Source organism: Erithacus rubecula (genome assembly GCF_903797595.1).
Source record: "Erithacus rubecula genome assembly, chromosome: 6".
NCBI lineage: Eukaryota > Metazoa > Chordata > Aves > Passeriformes > Muscicapidae > Erithacus > Erithacus rubecula.
The window spans coordinates 10,265,646-10,284,725 of NC_136688.1; the positions used below are offsets into that span (position 1 = coordinate 10,265,646).

At 54.4% G+C, this 19,080-nt stretch overlaps 1 protein-coding gene across 5 annotated transcripts in view; it reads right to left on the bottom strand.

Annotated features, from left to right (window-relative positions):
- MYRF (myelin regulatory factor) overlaps positions 1-18,283 on the bottom strand; it is a 43,378-nt gene extending 25,095 nt beyond the window's left edge. For all 5 annotated transcript variants that reach the window (XM_079309391.1, XM_079309388.1, XM_079309390.1 and 2 more), the window contains exons 1-3: positions 18,140-18,283; positions 1,086-1,173; positions 85-399 (exon numbers count right to left, since the gene is read on the bottom strand). In XM_079309391.1, coding sequence (XP_079165517.1) covers positions 85-399; positions 1,086-1,173; positions 18,140-18,185 — 449 coding nt within the window. In that variant the 5' untranslated portion in view covers positions 18,186-18,283. The remainder of the gene's footprint in view (positions 1-84; positions 400-1,085; positions 1,174-18,139) is intronic.
- Positions 18,284-19,080: the final 797 nt, after the last annotated feature.

The window sequence follows — 19,080 nt, forward strand, 5'->3', positions numbered from 1 at the left end:
CTGTGGGACCCTCCAGCTGTCCCCAGCCTGCAGGAACCTCCATCCCAGCACCCAGCCTTATCCCACCACCCCACTCCCACTCACCCAGGTGCATAGGGGGCCTTGGGCTCTGATTTGATTGGAGGCACCACGCTGCTCAGGCAGTGGCCGCCCAGGAAGCCCTTGGGCACCAGCATGCCGTTGTTGTTGTTGCAGTTGAGGTGAGCTCCGTAGGGGCTGGCCAGGAGGGGAGCATGGCGCACGGGGAGCTGGCTGCTGGCAGCAGGGAGGTGCAGGGCAGCTCCAGCAGAGGGATTGCTCACGCTGCTGACCGAGCTGGCGGCGGGGACGGGGGCGCCGGCCGAGCTGCAGGGCTGGGGGTGAGCGTAGCTGGCGGGAGCTGGGATCTCAGGGAAGCAGCTGAGGGAGAAAACGTCAGGGGAACAGGTTCAGTGGGACTGATGGAAGAGCCCAAAATCCACCCAGGAAGTTTTGAAGTGCCCAGGAGAGCAACCTCAAGGAATGTGTAGCCAGCCGTGCTCCAGATTTACAGACTATGCCAAAGACCCTGCTCCCCAATTCCCTTGGTGCTCTCCAGATCTACTCCCTTCCAGAGAAGGGAGATCCTTCCCTTCTCCACACTTATGTAGTCCTGGGGATTTAATTTGAGCTCAGATTAAGGAAAAGTGTTCATGATGCCCTTGGGGAGATAAAGAGAGATAACAAAAAAACTGGGAAAATTTGAAGGTAAGAAGCCAGGAAGAGAGAGGAGAAAGGGCTGGGAATGATAAAGGAACAAAGAGCAATCCAGGAAGACTCTGGAAGGGCAGAAATTATTACTAAATGATTCCTCAAATTTCAGGGATGGAAACTGCTAAACAGGTTTCCAGAGGAGCTGTGGCTACCCCATCCCTGAAAGTTTTCCAGGACAGGCTGGGCAGGGCTTGGAGCAACCTGGGATAGTGGAAGGTGTCCTGCCCATGGCAGGGGTGGAACTGGATGAGCTTTAAGGTTCCTTCCCACCCAAACCTTTCCAGGATTCTGTGATCTCTCCATGGAAAATCACAAGAACTCTGCTCCTGCTGCCTTGCAAGGGAAGCACTTACATCTCTGGAGAGTCTTCCTTGCTGATGTACTCTTCCAGGATGCTGGTGTCGATGTTGGATGGTTCCAGAGCTCCATTAATGTCGTGGCCTGGAGGGGAGAGGAGGTGGAAGCATGAGCCAGGAGAAGGACAGGAAAGGGCCTTGGAAACACCACCAGACCCTTGGGCAGTCAAGGAACTGATCTGAGAGTCATGGAATCAAGGAATGGGTTGGAAGGGACCTTAAAGATCATCGCATTCCAAGCCCCTGCCATGGGCAGGGATGACTCACTAGATCAGCAGATCCCTGGGGATTGCCAGCTGCCATATCCACTGTATCCTAGTGTAAAGCCTCATCCCAGGAGAGAGGGCATGTGGGACAAGCAAGGGTGGGGACACAAACACATGGTGGGGACCAGATCCTTTGGGATCCCTTCCAACTCAGGACATTTTATGATTCCCTTTACACCCTTTACAGAACACACTGGAATTTCTCCACCACAACTCTGGATCAGCTCCGGACCTTCCTCCCTCTCTCTGCTCCACTGCAGGCAGTGGATTTCCCTGTCCTCTCTCTGGAGGGCTCCTCCTCGCTTCCCTGCCCTGTTCCAGGGAAGCTGGGCAGGGTTTTGTTGACAGAAAATCCTTCCTTTATCTGTCTCTTCCAGGTGGGAGTCCGGAGGCTGCCAGGGCCGGAGGCACTGCCGAGAAAGTGGAAGAGAAGATCCAACTCCCCCCGCTCCGACAGGGAAGTCAGTGAAAGCCCATCCTGAAAGGCCCCACGTGAAAGCCCAGGAGAAGCCCCTGAGCCCTGGATCCCCCCGGCTCCCGGGAAAGGTCAGCGCTGATCCGCAAGGGGCGGCCCGGGGGGCTCCAGCCCACCCGGCCAATTGCAGCTCTCCCTCTGCAAATCCCCTTCATACCAAGACAGGCAAATCGGCAGAAATAAATCCAGCTAGGAATTCTGCCAAGAGGACAGGGCGTGTGTACATGCAGGGATCTCTGCTTTAGAAACCCTGGCTGCAGAGGGGGGAGAATCCCAGTAACTGTTTGTTTTTGGGACATCTCCATGGCAGAGCCCAGGGAGCTGGGGGACAGGGTGAGGTGTTCTTCCATGTGCCATGGGATCCATCTGGAGCAGGGACACACAGTGCTGCTGCCAGGTGAGCACTGAGGTGAGGAGAGGATGGAGCAGGCAGAGCCTCTGGGATCTCCAGCTGTGCCAGCACCTCCAGTATGGAGTTGCAGATCCCAGGGGAGCACAGGGGTGGCTTCTGTCCCTCCACTGGGACAGCCACATCCTGTCCCAAAGTTCCTGGGATGTGGCAGCTTCACCCTCTTGATCTCAGAGCTATGTGAGCTCACTGATGGCCATCCCTGTGTCCCTCACTCATCCCTAGGGATCTCTGCCATAGCCTGCTCCCAACACTTCACCACAAACACATCTCTTCAAGCCCTTGCCATGATCCCATAACATCCCCAAAACCTCCTGCCAGGGATAAGCACTCCAGGAGGGTGGGGATCCTCCCCATGCTTTGTTGCCTCCCTCTAAACCAAAAAAATCCTGGGCTATAAATCACAGGATGCCTTTGGCAAACACCCACCCCAAAGGCCATCAGAAAACTTGTCTTCATCCCAAGTTTTGGCATTGGGATCCACACCCAAAGGGCAAAAAAGGGTCCTTGGCCAATTTTTGTGACTCAGCCCGTCCAAGAAAAGTCCAAGCCCAGCAGGTTTCCTCACACCTCCGAACTCCAGGAGCTCCTCCATGGCGGAAGAGGAGCCCAGGAACATTCCAGGAAGGATGAGAAGCCCTCTACAGACAGTAGGATGCTGTGCTTCCCTATTTTCTGAGGGTGCTGAGGCCCTGGCACAGGCTGCCCAGAGAAGCTGTGACTGCCCCATCCCTGGAAGTGTTCCAGGCCAGGCTGGATGGGGCTTGGAGCAACCTGGAATAGTGGAAGGTGTCCCTGCCCACGGCAAGAGGGTGGAACAGGATGAGCTTTAGGGTCCTTCCAACTCAAACCATTCCAGGACTCCTCTGCTCCCCTGAAGTCACCTTGAGGAGGGCGAGATAAGCCTGGTGACGTGAGAGGAGCATCAGGGCTGAGGGGAGATGTGGCTGCCCACCAGAAATCACCTTCCTCTGCTCCAGGACAGTGGGATTTGCACAAACCCAGGGATATCAGGGCAGGGACAAGGAATGCCCCACTGCCTGGAGCTTCCATGCAGCCAGGCTCTTACCAAAGGCAGCTTAGGTGATTAATTAAAAGCTAATGCTGCTCCACAGTCACGAGATCCCATCGGCACCGGCATTCCCTCCCCCTCCCAAGTGGGGATTAGTAGGAAGCCACCAGGGAGGGAAACTCAACACCCACATGGTTCTGCACGGGACAGGCTCCCACATCTCATCCCAGGAAAGAAAGATGGAGGAGCCCAGGGAAGCACTGAGCTCATCCATCCCAAACCTGCCAGGTCCCTACATCCCGTCCTCCTCCTGTCCCTGGCACTGCTACCCTGCTTTCCCACCATGTCATAGCTCCACTTCCCAACCCTTCTCTGGGAAAAGAGCTGTGGTGATCCCAAAAAACCCCAACCTCTGCCTGAAGAACAAGAAGTTAAAACCCTCAGCACCCTCCTCGTGAGCGGAGCCGGGCGGGCTGAGGCCCCCGGACGTGTGAGAATGTCAGGAATCCCAATGTTTGGACTGGTTTTCTCTGCCTTCCCCAAACTTCCAAACATGCTCCACATCCCAAAGGAGGTGCTTCCCACCCTGCTGCCTCCTCCCTGCCCCTGCTCCAACCGGCTCATCCCTCCTGGTGGCACCTTCCCAGCTCCTTATCCCAGTTTTGGGTGCTCCCAGAGGTGGGCACGGGGCCATTGGGCTTGGAAAGAGTTAACGGAGTTATACTCCGTGAACTGTCATATTTACAGGTCTGAGGGATTTAACCCGGAATTTTCCTGGAGTGATAGGCTGAGAAGTTTATGGAATTTCTATTTATAACAGTCTCCCCTCCCTCTTCAATTTCTACTCTGTTGCCTGTCTTCAAATCACCCCTAATCCTGCCTGGGTCACCTGGGGGTGGGAGGAAGGGAGAGAGCTGGAGAACTTCATCCCGGGATGCGCTAACACGAACCAGATGTGGGAAGCTGGAGATGACGACGAGGTCAGCGCTCCGCAGGGGCTGGGGAACATCAGCCAGGGGTGGGGGGACACTGGGGAGGAGGAGAAGGAGGAGGAGAAGAGGCTGTGCCAAGCCCAGAGCTTCCCATGCCATCGGAGCCACGTATGGGAGAATTTTCAGTGAAAACTGAGGCATGGAGCAGCCTGGGAGGTGATAAAATATCCATACTGGGGCAGGGTGGAATAGGATGAGGAGAGCCCAGGAGCTTCTGGTTCCATGTGGTCCCTCTCCTAAAGGTCCTCCACAAGGTGCTGGAGCAGCAGTGGGATGAGGATGAGGATGGATTCCTCACAGCAGGACGCCACAGTGCCTGGCGAGGCCGAGAGCCCCGGCACATCCCCGGCACATCCCCGTGTCCGAGGGTTGTGCAATCCTCGGGCCAGGCTGCAGCATCGGCACATTCCCGGGGCCCCGCGCCGCTCCTCACCCCCTGCTCCCTGTGCCGTGTTTATCCTTCGGCCCGGGGGGATTGGCTGCCGGCCTGGCCGCGAGCACCAGGAATCCGGCCCGTGGCAAACAAACCAAACACCGCCTAAGCCCGGGGAGCCGCGGGGCCAGCGCTCGGCTTCGCGGCTCTTCCCACCCTGAAGCTGCTCCAGCTGGGAAGAGCATCCCTCCCATGCCTGCCACCCCAGCAAACCCAGAGATTGGGCTGCACGCCTGGGCACAGCTGGTTCCCTAAGGAACAGCGGGATGATGTCCCTCTGGCCCCGTGTGCCCAACCCTGGGCTGCTTCCATCCCCTCCGGTGACCCTGGAGGAGCCCCTGGCTCAGCATTCCTGCTTAATTAATGCTCTTTATTACCTGACTGGGATGATAACCAGCCCCCAAAAGAGGCTTCAGAGTGGGACATGAAGCCAGCGCTCCCACAGCTTCCCAAAGACCACCCCAGAGCAAAGTCCCGGCTGTCCAAGGCATTTCCAGGGCATCCCAGGCTTTTCTCTGAACCACAGCCCCTCCTCATCCCAGTACTGTCATCCTTTGCTCCCCCCAGCAATATCATCCTTAAACAGTTTCCCTTGGATTAGGACACCTCTTGTCCCTACACATCCCAGCATGGCCCACATCCCTCCCATCACAAAAGGTGGGACTGTCCCAGGTGATGCTGAGGTTCATCCACCCCCTTGTCCTATCCTGGGAACATTCCCTAGCCAGGCCATCCCTAGGGACAGCCCTGTCCTTCCAAAGTTAAGGGGCAGCTCCTGCATACCCCCTTCCTACCAGAGCAAAAAAACACAAAGTGTGAATTCCCACTAATTCCAGACCAAAAACACAGCCAAGGATGAGCTCTGGGACTTGTGGGATAAGATCCCAAGGAAAAACCAAGCTGAGGGGTAAGGATATGGGGGTTCATGAGGACTTGGTTGTCATGGAATTAAAATGAACTGACCAACAGAGCAATGGATATGGGCTTGGAACAGACACACTCTGCCTAATGGAGGGATCAGGATTGTTCCCAGCCCACCCATACCTGACCCCTCCTTCCTCCTTCCTGGGAGTTCTTGCTGAGCTCCCAGCCAACATCCCTGCTCCCAAATCCAACACCTCTGCATTCCTCAACAAACTATCCCATGTCAAGCAGGGCAGGATGCAGGGAAAGCAGTGATCAGGGGCAGGGATACAGAACAGGGGGATTCAGCCAAACCCCCAGACTCAGGGAGAAAAGAGCATTTCCAGGGTGTCCAGGAAGACTCAGGAGCAACAGCCTGGGTAACAGTGAGCCAGCTCCAGCTGCAAAACACTTGGAATAATGACCTGGCCTGGTGGGAAGTACAACCAAACCCATGGCAGGGAGTTGAAATGGGATGATCCTAAAGGTGCTTTCCAACCCAAACCATTCCAGGATTCCCTGAATATCCAGTGTCCAGAGGCAGCAGAATCTCCCAGGTCCCTAGAGAGCTCTCTCTGCTCCTACACAATCCCACAACTCCTTAGCTTACACCCACAGATTAATGTATTAGGCAAAAGCACCTTTGGATGAGGTGGACAAGGACCTGGGAAACACCCCAAACTCAGGGATAAGGAGATAACACCCTCCATCCCCCACTCCCAAGAGGACAATGTGTTGGTGGGAGACATCCCAAGGCACAGGAAGTGTGAGGAGCCAGAGGAAATTATCCTGCTGTGCCATGGCAGGCCATAGACATGTTCCTTGGGAAGCTCAGCAGGAAAGGGAGGCAGACAGGATGATCGTCCCTCCCAAACTTTCCAGAGCACCTTCTCTCCTGGAATTTCCCCATCTCCCCTCACCAGAGCCGTTCTCCCTCCTGCAGCCCTTTCTCCTGGCAGCTCCCCACCCTTGTCCTGGCCTTTCCCCCGCCCTTGCCAGCTGTGAACCTTGGCATGGATGGAGCCATTGTCCTGGGAGAAGGGGGGCCGAGGAGGAGGAGGGGAAGGTGTGAGAGGGGACACAGAGGCGCGTTTGTCCCTGTCCCCGCGGCCGTCAATGCCGCGCTTGTCCATTCATGCTCTCCGAGGGCAGGAACAGCGGCTCCATTTGGGAGGCTCCAAGGTGCCTGCCCAGGGGGGCACATTGCCCTGTTTGTTTGGAGACAACGCCTTTATCTCCCTGCCCGGGATGAGGGTACTGCAGCAGGGACAACAGGACTGGAGGAGGCCACTTCATCCGGCACCGGGGCCTCATCCTTGGGGACAACGGGGATGGGGAAAAGCTCCTGAGGGTCCCTTCTGCTGAGCTGCCTCACCTGACCTTGTTTAATCCAGATTGCAACTTTGGAGGGACAGGAGGGACATTTTCCATAGGATTGCACAACGTGGACGAGCTCCTGGACAGTGCCATGGTGGTGAAGGTCCATATCCCACACCATTCCCTCAGAGTGAATTATTGCCAGAAGGGATAAAAAATGAGTAATATAATTAGCAGCTACGTACCAGCACCAAGAAGAGACTTGATCCAGCTGCCCAGAGCTTTCCCATGCTCAGCAATGACCAGGAGAGGGAATACTCAGGGAAGCACAAGAAGCTGACAAAGTTGATGGCAGATCCTGAGCTGTGATCCCGTTGTTCTTCTACTTCCAAGGAAAGAAGCCAGGGATGTGGTCCCTGGACACTGACCTCGCTGCAGGGTAGCACTGTGGCTCTGGAAAGGCTCTTAGGGAATCTGGAGACCCAGGATGAGCTACTATCAGCCCAATTCTAAGACATCCACACCACACACACAGGGAACTCGGGATAACTCAGGATTTGGAGAGGTGTTGCCTCTCCTGGAAACCACCCCAGCACAAAACAATCCTTAGGGAGGGAGATGAAGAATGGAACAGAACCAGGACACAGGAGCAGAGGCAGCCAAGCATCGCCAGGAACACCGTGTCCAGATCAGACACATCATTCCCTCCCTTCCAGCTGGGAGGCACCAAGGTCTGTCCAGGCTGGACAATCTCCAGAGGAGACTGGGAGGAAAAAGCAGAGCCATTTATCTAGATGGGATTTTTTCCAGGGCTTGGGAAGGGCCATCCCAAGTTTTGTGCAACCACCACAGATCTCTCACAAGGAGGAGCATTGGGTGACAGGGGTTTTACTGCTGCTCACACAGCTGGGACGTTTGCTCCAGGGATGTCTCCCAAGAAAATCACAAGGGGTGTCAAAAGCTTCCTCAGCCATATGGCACATGGAGGATCCCACTCTTCCCAGGATCTAACATAACCAATAAAATGGGAACAAGACCAGGGCTTGCCATTTCTGTCAGATCATTTCTGTCCCCATGATCCCACGGAAGGGGGTGGAACTGGATGGTCTTTAAGGCCCCTTCCAAACCATTCCAGGATTCGACGCAACTGAACTCATTATTGAAACCCCAAAATTCCCTAGGGATTACTGCCATGCTGGCTATTCCCACATCCACTTTCCACAGTGAACTGAGGTTTCTTTTCTTTAAAAAAAAACCCCATGTTTGCCTTTTCTGACCAACTCAGAGCCATCCTGGAACATATTTCCTGCTCCAGGGATTTAGCAAACACTTCCCAGACAATACAGCCAAGATACCAAACGTGCTGCTTGGATCCCGTCCATCCCACGCACTCCCTGGGTGTTCCCAGGATCACTTCAAAGCCCTGGGCTGGCTGGAGAGGCCCAAATCCACAGGGAAGGGTCCTGGCAGGCTGCTTGAAGATGTGCCATGGGGAGGAGAGGATCAGGAGGCACCTTGGGAAGGTGGGAATGAGTCGTCTCCAAATTAAACACCAGGCACAAGGGTTTTCCTAGCAGAGACCCCCAGGATGGGACCGGGATCAAGAACATTCCAGGGGGACCTTCTTGGTCTCCACAGCTCCCTGACAGTAGCCAGGTTTGGGGGCTCAGGCTCTGCTCCAAGGAACAAGGGACAGGACAAAAGGAAATGCAAATTGCACCAGGGGAGGTTTAGGTTGGATATTAGGGAAAATTCCTTCATGGAAAGGGTTGTAAAGCACGGGAACAGGCTCCACTGGTTGAGTTCCCATCCCTGAAGGGATTTAAAATCTGTGTGGATGTTGCACTTGGGGACATGGCATAGTCTTGGTAGTGCCAGGGGAATGGTTGGACTGGATGATCCCAGGAGGATTTTCCAACCTAAATAATTCCATAATTCCAGTATCTCTGCTCAAACAGGGTAAAGAAACTCCCAAGATTCCTGGCCCCTTGTTTCTGTTCCATGGCCTCTGCAAGGGATTATACAGATACAAGAAAGCAAGAGATGGCAAAGCCCTTTTCTCCTGGCAAAACTGGGATGGTGACCTCAATCTCATGGATAAACTCTCTGTGGCAGTGGGAAAAAGCCTTCAGAGCTAATCCCTGCTGCAACACAACCAGCAACGAGGTAAAAACACCTTAATGACATGGGAATGGGAAATGGTTTGACTCCATGATCCTGCAGGGCTTTCCAGCTTAAACCCAGCTTTTTACAGGTTGGAAATCCTGTAAAAATCCCTCTCAGTGATCAATCCTGACCTGTTGCATCCATGCACTATGGATGTCCAGAGCCCCACTACGTGTGCTGAAAAACCAGCAAGGTAGGAAAGGTCCCTACCTTGGCATTCCTGTTGGACTGGGTTGAGTTTGTCCAGCTCCTCTTCCTGAGAACACCAACACAACTTCCAGCATCCAAACTCCTCATCCCAGGCTGTGAAAGCTGTTTCCAGCCTGCAGGTCCTCACAGGGCTGTTCCCTGTATCCCTCTGGCTCCTCAACACCGTGAGGTGAGCTTTGGAATATCATCTATCACCCAGCACGTGTTGGGTTGGAAGAGACCTTAAGTATCATCCAGTCCCACCTTTTCCATGAGCAGGGACACTTTCCACTAGTCCAGGTTACTCCAAGCCCTGTTCAGCCCAGGCTTGGCCTTCCCTACACATCAACCTCTCCATTCCAATACCTCTTCCCAAAAACTGAATAAAAGCAAGAGAGAACAGAGGCGACATGGACAGGTAGGATTCCCCCCTGCCCAGAACTTCTCAGATTTTGGGATGGATGGGATCTGATCTGGGAAAACTCCATGTCTGTTCAGGAGAGGGGCACTGACAGCATTATCAGCAAGCAGCCAACCGTAAAAAGGTTTGATGGCCCTTACAAGGCTCAGTTTTCCAGGCCTTCCTTTACTTAAGCAGGTGTTTCATTCCCAATAAAGTCAAAGCGTCCTTTTCAGTGCTTCCATGAATCAATGTCCATAAACCCTGGCTTGTCATAACACAGGAGATAAGCCAAGATCCAGGAGGCTGATAGGACGTTTGCTTTCCTGTTTGTGTGGATTTCGAGCAATTGGCACTCAGGAGTGAAAGCCATAAACGATGTGAATGCCCCAACCCCTGGAAGCGTTCAAGGCCAGGTTGGATGGGACTTGAAACAACCTGGGATAGTGGAAGGTGTCCCTGCCCATGGAACAAGATGGGATTTAAGGTCCCTTCCAACCTAAACCATTCCAGGATTCTAGAAATCAATGAATGAAACCTCCAGATCTGTGGAAATCCCACCCGAGTCTTCCAAAAATCCTGTTCCATGCCCATCCCACGCCCCCTGCACTGTCTCCTCCCCACCAAACTACTTGGGTAGGAAAACCAGAACAATCTGCCACTCTATGGCAAAGTTGGGGTGATACCAAAGACCCTATGGAAAAAAACAGGAAAAATCAAATTAATCCCAGCAAAAATTCCTTTAATGCCTGGTTTTTACACCCAGGCTGGATCCAAGCACTTTGAGGCTGTTTAAAACTCCAGCCTTGGCTTTTCCAACCAGTTCTCCTCCCCACCACCCCAAAAACCAGGGAAATACACAAGTGTTCACACTTGGGAACATTTGTGGACAGGAAATTCCACAAGAATTCTGTCTGCTCCGTTTGCAGCCAGGTCTGGCCACTCTTCCCACCTTTCCCTCTCCCTGTTTGGAGTAACAGCCCCAAAGCAACCAAAGTTCAGTGAGATAAGTGGTGGACCCTGAGTGTCATGTTACATTTTCCCTCGGGAAGGAGGCTTTTCCTTCAAATGTGCCTTAAATGCACTCCAGGTGCCTCTGGAAGCTGGCCTGGAGTGCAGGATCCTGGGCTGCACCATCAGATCAGGGAGAAGATGCCATGGATGGGGTGGATCTTTAATGCCCCTTCCAACCCAAAGAATTCCATGAGTACATGTCCTGCTGTGCAGGAGGAACAGGGAGAAGGAGGGTGTGTTGGGTAAGCAAGGAAAATGTAAGTGACAGCCAAGCATGGTGTCCAATCATACAATCCTGGAGCAGTTTGAGTTGGATGGGACCTTAAGGCTCATCCTAGATCCATTCCCTGCCAAGGGCAGGGACACCTTCCACTAGCCCAGGTTGCTCCAAGTCCTGTTCAGCCTGGTCTTGGACACTACCAGGGATCAATCCACCTTCCACTTCTCAGAGCTGCCATCTACCTCCACAGCAGCAGGACACCTCCCCAGCTCTCTGCTACTGTCTCATCCCTGTCTGTCCATCCCTAGTCCTGGTATCCCTCTGGAATGCCCCATGCTGAGGTTTGCTTCTCCTGAATGATGCTGGAGCACCCAGAAAGCACTGGCTTGGCCCTGAAAGCCATGAGACCATTCCTGTTTGTGTCTCCAGCCACAGCTGCTCCCTTGTCCTCTGGCACGGCACATGCTGGTTAATCATTCCTCAGGCACATTCAGTGTCCCGGGATTCTTATCTGAGAGTGCAAAGTCCAATCAGCAACACCACTGGGAAGAGGCAGGAGGGTTCCCCAGCAAGGGTGGCAAAGCTGTGCTGGGGCAACACCATTCCCAGGTTGGGATATATGAGAGGGATGCCAAGGCATGGGCTGGGAAGTGCCCATGGGTGCACCTGCACCTTACTAGCACAGCTTCCAGCTCTGCATCATGGAGTCCTGGAATAGCCTGGGTTGGAAGCAACTGGAAGGATCATCCACTCTGCCACGGGCACCTTCCACTACCTCAGGGTTGCTCCAAGCCCCATCCAACCTGGCCTTAGACACTTCCAGGGATGGGGCAGCCACAGTGTCTCTGGGCAACCTGTTCCACCACCCTCACCACCAGATCACTCCAGTCATTCCCACCAGGAGGAATCCATAAGGCTCCTCCCCAGAAGAGGGAAAGCAGAGCAGGATCCTATCTCTTTTTTTGAAATAACCATGCCTGGGAGCCAATTTACTCTCTCTTTCTGGCAGCTGGGATGACTCTGTCCTCGAAGGGTGAGGAAGCACAGTGAAACCTGTCCATCCAGCATCCCAAGGCTCCTCCTTGACCAGGATCCTTTCCCATATCCCTGCATGCAGCAGTGCTTCCACACCCCAGTCCACGCACTGGCTCAGCCAGATCTCTGTGTCACCTTTTCCATCCTGGTCACACCTCCAGCACGGCTCCCTCTAATCCAACCCAACCTCCACCTCTTCCTGAAGCTTCTCCCTGTCTGTGTCTGGGCATTGCTCCCAGGGCAACAGCCTATGGAAAGGGCATTCCTCAGGACACAGGCAAAGTTCCTCTGCACGAGCCTCGTGCTGACATCGCCTTTCCAAATCCCAACCTGTCCTTTATCAGGCTCTATGGATCCACCTTCTCGTGAACAGCTCTCTGACCTCACTCCACCTGGATGTCTCTTGCCCTTTTCCCAGGATAAAGAAGTCCTGGGGTCCAGGATAATGGAGTTTTGGGGAAATGGGAGGGAGAAGCACCAGCACAACCATCACAAGACCATGCCAGAAGTGGAAGTGTTTGGCACCAGCCTTTCCCTTGGGATGAGTCCTTTGGCTGAAGAGATTCCAGGAATCTCCTACTGGGATGGATGTGGCAGCTTTCCCCCAGTGTCCAGGAATGCCACCAGGGTGTGGTGATGAGCTCAAGGGAATGTTTTCGTCTCTTTCCTGCTCTGCTCAGGCCCTGGGATAAAATCTGAAATCAGCAGCATCCTCATGCCACCTGCTCCTGTTGAGGGCTGACCAAGCCAGGTGGGCAGGGAAACTTCAAACAGAGGGAAGAGAGAGGAGAACCAGGGAACAGTCCCACTGGGAAGAGAGATGGAGAGGCAGAGGGGAAAGCAAGGCAAGCCACGGGAGGGCGGGGGGGGTCCGTGCCGTTACCTGCTCGGATCCAGCGCATCCTGAGCATGGTGAGAGCCGATGTCAAGCTCCCGCTGAATCCCTGCTCTCTCCCTGTGTCATCATTCCCTGAGCTCAGCTCCTGCAGCTGCCAGGGCTGCTGCTGCTGCCTGCTGGGTTTTCTATTCCCTCCGGGAAGAGTGGGAGGGCCGGGGAGGCGGCCGGGGCTCCGGGCTGGGATTTGGGACGGCGAGGGGATTACCCGCGGGGATGGTCATGTGTTTGTGCTGTACCAGCTTCCCCGGGCCCATTCCGGCACGGGCTGACTCCCGGCTCCCAGAGAGCCCCGGGAAAAGCCTCTTACCTTCCCAGGGGCCAGCCCGGCCCTGCAGTGACTGTCACCTGGGGCGCCACCCCGGCCCCACGCCGCTCCTCCCGCAGCCGGGGATCGAGCCGGGCTTTTCCAAGGAAAGCTCTCCCCCTGCCCCAGCAGCCCCGTGTGGGAAAGGCTCTCTCCATCATCACACCCCAGAGATGGATCTGGGGGCAGGCAGTGGGTGATGAGTGAGCAGGAAGCGCCAGAAGAGCCATTTTTAAAAGGAATTCCATGAAAAGTGATGTGCTGATCCGTGTGGTTGCATTTCTGTGTCCAGCCCAGGACACCAGGACAGACCCCCTCAGGTTCCACTGTCCTCCTGCTCTTTCTGCTCCCAGCTTGCAGCCTCAGGACATCCCAAAGCATCAGGAAGACCTAGGAGCAGTCCCTGGACTCTCACTGGCTTACACCAGCAGGATTCTGACCAGCAAATTCCTTCCCCACTCATTCCCACCACCACCAAATTCCCCTTATGGCCCAGCATGGGGGACAAGGGGCAATCCCAGCTGTCCCAGCATGACCTCACTGCCTCAGCTCCAGTATTCTATATTCCTTCATCCAAGGAAAACAGGGAAATGCTCCAGATCTTTTTCTGCAGGGAGACACTTACTCCTCACAGTCACCAAGTGCTCCACAATCAAAATCACCAGAAGTGTTAGCAACGCCAGGAATACAGGAACAGGCTGTCCAGAGAAGTTGTGGAGACAGAGAGAGGGTTTAGATGGGTTATTGGGAAGAAATCCCTCCCTGGGAGGGCGGTGAGGCTCTGGAATGGATTTCCTAGAGAAGCTGTGGCTGCCCCATCCCTGGAATGTCCAAGGGTGGATGGGGATTGGAGCAACCCGGAATAGTGGAAGAAGTGGATGATTCTTGAGGTCCCTTCCCACCCAAACCATTCCAGGATTCCATGACCACACATATCCAAACACTCCCATAGGCAAAACCATCCACTCCTGTCACACAAGCTCAGAGATTCCTGTGCACACACGGCTGCTCCACAGACAATATTCCCACCATTCCAGCCACTTGCACTCCATGAAAACCTGTGGAACTGCTGGAAAACCTTCATGGAAATCTTCCCCTTCTGCTGAACCAACTCTTGTCCTTCCCAGCTCCACCTCGACCCCAAACCTGCTCGACTTCCAGCGCTCGCTCTCCTTCCTCTGTTCCTTTCCCGAATTCCCGCTCCCAGCCCCCGCCCCGCTCCGCACATCTTTCCCTTTCCCGCTGCACATTCTTCCCCAAGCCCTTATCTCGTAAATTAGCCGGGAGAGGGATCCCAAATAGCTGAGCCGTGGCGTAAGCCTTTCCCTGAGGCAGGGGCGGGCGGGAGCAAGGGAAAGGTTGGGAGCAGGATGCCAGCCAAGGGTCAGACGCTGTCAACTCCCTCCTTTTCCTTTGAATCCAAACACAAACGCTCCAGGAACACTCCCCAAACCCATGGAAATCTCCTTTCCCTCCCCTGCCAGACTCCCCTGGCATCCCACGCTCACTGCTCCAGGATTTCTGCCTGAGCTCTTCTCAGCAGGATGGTCCTGGGCACCTCCAAATACATGGATCAGAGTTTGGGAAGGGATGATCCACGAGGACCATCCAAGTCCAACTCCTGGCCCCGCACAGGACAATCTCAAAAATTCCACCATGTGCCTGAGGACAGCAAAAATCTTCCTAACACAGGAGAAGCCCAGCTTGAGGACACTCAATAAAAGGCAGGATTGCATTCCCAACATCTTCATCCCAGGAAAGTGTGAAGTTATTCCCAATACATCTTTTCCCTAGCCCATCCCAGAACAGATACCACAGCAAAGTCTGGGATCTTTCCCAACATTTTTCTGCTTCTCCATCATTACATGCCTCAGATCTCACCCTCAAAGGGCAGACAGCCATATTCCAGGGATATAAGGATATCTGGGAAAACAATGACACCCAGGGAAACAAGAATATCCATGGAAGTAAATATATCCAGGAAAACAAGGATATCTAGGGATATAAGGACACTCAGAACAAAGGGTACCCAGGAAAACAAAGACATCCATGGAAATAAATATATCCAGGAAAACAGGATACCCAGGGGGAAAAAAATACACAAGGAAATAAGGATATCCAGGAAAACAAGGATACCCAGGGAAAATAAAGAAATCCTGCCCAAGCAAACACCAAGGAAAATTTAGGAAAATCCAGGTCCACCTCTTACAGCTGAGGAAACTGGAGGCACCAACTAGACCTGAGATTTTGGGAGCCCTTGCTTCCCAAAACAAGCCTGGCTCTGAAGATGGGACCAACCAAATTCCAGGATTTGGAATGACCACAGGCACTGAGTTTTCCCCAGCTCCACCAGCACAGCCCCCACTCCCAACACCTCCATGAGGAGCCCAGTTAATCCTTGTCTGACACTGAGAAATACCAAGGGCTCAGGGATTCCTCTTAAATTTTCTGTGATTGCTTACAGCAAGCTCAGATCCTGGGAAAATCAGAGTCAAGCAAAGGAATGAGGATTCCCAAATTATCCCAGGGTTCTCAGTCTGCAGGAAGAAATCTCTTCAGGGATGGGATGATCCGTGAGAAGAAGAAAATGGTTCACTCCAAGAGAAAAATAGGTTGGAAAATTATTTCCTCATGATGGGAATTCAGTGATAAATTTTAAAGGAGTGATGGGATAATTAATTTATTCCTGTAAATCATTAAATTCTAACAGATCTATTGTTTACCACATCCAAAAACCATTAATTCCTCAGGAGGGCCAGATTCCAGAGTAAATCCAACTCGATGCCGTGATTTAAGGCCCTGACCTTCACTCCCAGAAAAACCAGAGGATCAGTTTGGCCTCAGAATTCCTTGGAGCACCACAATTAAACCAGGCACAAGAGGAAAAAAACTGAGCAGCAATTCCTAGTGGTAAAACTTTCTTCTCTTCCCTTCTCCCCCTCCAGCTCTGTGTCAAAACAGATGCTCTGGAATAACAGCGGGAAAAGGATTGAGCTGCCCAAACAAAGTTGTGCTCCATGGAATATTTGGCTCAGAGAGATTTTAAGAAGGCTTTTATAGCTGAGGGTAAGAAATATCCTTCAGGCACAGATTCCTTGATCCTGGATTTTTAGAGGGACAGGATGGTTTTGGTTCAAGAGAAAAAGAAAGAAGGAGAAATGAGGAGGAAAAAAGGGAAAAAGGAGGAGGAAAAAGGGAAGAAAAGGGAGAAAAAAAGAAAGAAAAGAGGAAATCAGAGAGAAAGAATCCCAGGATAGCTGAGGGTGTCAGGGATCTCTTGGAGTCATCTTGCTCGAGCTGGATAACCCCCAGCACCCAGAAAGAACAGGGAAAATAAAGAAAATAAAGAAATCTCCACATTATAGCAAAGATGCTCTGGGGAGAGGGAGAAATTCCATGTCTCCAGCTGAAGAGACAGAGCTGGTCCATAAATAACATTGAGATGCTGAGCCAGAGCTGTGCAGAGCTCCTGGGAGGTGCTCAGCAGCCCCAGGATGGGAAGTGGGAGAGGTGGATTTAGGAGTTTGGCCCACGAGAAATCCTAAAACCAAAGGAAACCCTGGAAACCTGCAGGGAACATGGGCTGGGAGCGGCCGATAAGAGCCCTCGTGGTGAGGCTTCCCATCCTCACTAATCCTGGGGCTCCTGGGAATCTGGGATCATGGCTGGAAATAACAGGAGGTGCTTTCTCCTTTGAAGAAGAGATGCCTTACTGAGAGATCACGTGGATGCTGAGAGAGGGAAGCAAGGAGGAAGCAGCTCGAGCTTCCACTCGCCCCCAAGAGCATCTTCTGGCCCCACTTCCCAGGATAAATCCTTCCACAGCCAAAGAACCCACAGGGACACCACTGGCCTGCCCCAGTCTCTTGGGGCTCACTGCACAATCCCACTGCTCCAAAGGGGATCCCAGCTCCAGAGCTGACCCACGGATCGGGATCCACCCCAGGACCTGTTGGGGCAATGCAGGGTGGGTATGATTCCCTCAAGTAGCACATCCACATGCCAGGGGCTCATCCCAAAGGACACAGCCTGTGGCAACCAAACCTTGGCCTGGCAAGCGACCCGCTGGAAAACAAGGGAGGGAACAAAGCAACGAGGGGGAAAGAGAAGGAATCAGCCACTCCACAAGGAAGAGCAGAGCGTGCCAAGGCCAGAGCAGGGAAGGGAACAGGAACAACAATGGGATCAGGCTCCCAACAAGACATCCCAGTTCAGCCACATTACATCCAACAGAGGCCAAATTCTCTTCCTGACCACTTTTCCACCCTGGTGGGAAGGAGAGTGATCCGCAGCCATGCAGTGTCCACAAGGATCCCGGCTGCAGAAAACACCTGGGATCCATAGGCAGAGGCACTGCCGTGAACCTGCTCCTGCTCCGAGGATGGGGAGGGACATTCCAAGGTCCCTGCTGGGGTCGCAGTGGGAATCTAACGCACGGCACAACACAATTCCCAGGATATCCAGCTTGCCACCCACGGCGTGCACTGCAGGATGCAGAACTGCCCCTGGATTGTGCCCTGGGACAGGGATCTGTGCCATTCCAGAGCTGGACAAGGCTAGGACGGTATGGAGCCAGGCTGGGAGAGCTGGGATTGTTTAGCCCGGAGAAGGGAAAGCTCCAGGGAGACCTTGCAGTCCCTTCCAGCGCCTAAAGGGACGCCAGGAGAGCTGGAGAGGGACTTTGGCAAAGGGCATGGAGTGACAGGACAAGGGAGAATGGCTTCCCACTGCCAGAGAACAGGGTTAGACGGGATGTCCGGAAGGGTGTAAAGGGTGCTGAGGCCCCGGAATGGATTTCCCAGGTAAACTGTGGCTGCCCCATCCCTGGAAGTATCCAAGGCCAGGTCGGACGGGGCTTGGCGCACCCTGGGCTGGTGGCCGCTGTCCCTGCAGGGGGTGGCACTGGACGAGCCTCACGCTCCCCTCCCTCCCACCCACTGCAGGGCGCGCTGCCTTTGGGGCATCCCCGGTGAATCCCGGGGCTGGGAATCCCGGGATGGCGGTGCCCCCCCGGTTACCTTCAAAGAAGCGCTGCAGAGCCTCCGTCTCGTCCACCACCTCCATGGCTGGGCCATGCACGGGCCGGCCCCGGCTCAGTCCGAGCGGCTGCAGGGCAGCATCGCCCCGGCCCGGGGGGCTCCGCCGCGACCCCCGAGCCCGTCCGAGCCCCGTCCGAGCCCCGAGCGAGCCCCGCTCTCAGCGCCGGGCTCCCGGTGCTGCCGGTGCTGCCGGTGCCCGAGCCCAGCGCTGCCGCCCGATGCCCATCGGCGTCCGCCCGGCGCTGCCCCGCACTCGGGCTGCGCCGGCCGCTCCTCCCTCTTTCCCTGCCGCCCTCCCCTTCTTTCTCTCTTTCCCTGCCCTCTTTCCCTCTTTCCCTGCCCTTCCCCGCCCGCTGCTCCTCCCTGCTCCGCCCGCCGAGGGGGTTCGGCAGCGCCGCCGGCTCCCGAGGTTGCCAAAAAGTCGCCGAAAAACATCCGCGAGGCGCCGGGAGGAGCCTCCGAGCTGGAAACGCGGGCACGGAGCGCGAAAAAACAGCCCCTGAACACAAAACCAGCCCCTGAGCACCAAACCAGCCCCAAAACCAGCCCCTAAGCACCAAAACCAGCCCCAAAACCAGCCCCTGAACACCAAAACTAGCCCCTTAGCACCAAAACCAACCCAAAAATGCAGCCTCTGAGCACCAAAACCAGCCCCTAAGCACCAAAACCAACCCAAAAATGCAGCCTCTGAGCACCAAAACCAGCCCCCAAGCACCAAAACCAGCCCCTAAGCACCAAAACCAACCCGAAAACCAGACCCTAAGCCCCCAAAATCAGCCCCAAAAACAACCTCCAAGCACCAAAACCACCCATAAGCCCCCCAAAACAGCCCCTAAGCACCAAAACTAGCCCCCAAACCAGCCCCTAAGCCCCCAAACCCAGCCCCTAAGCACCAAAACCAGCCCCAAAATGCAGCCTCT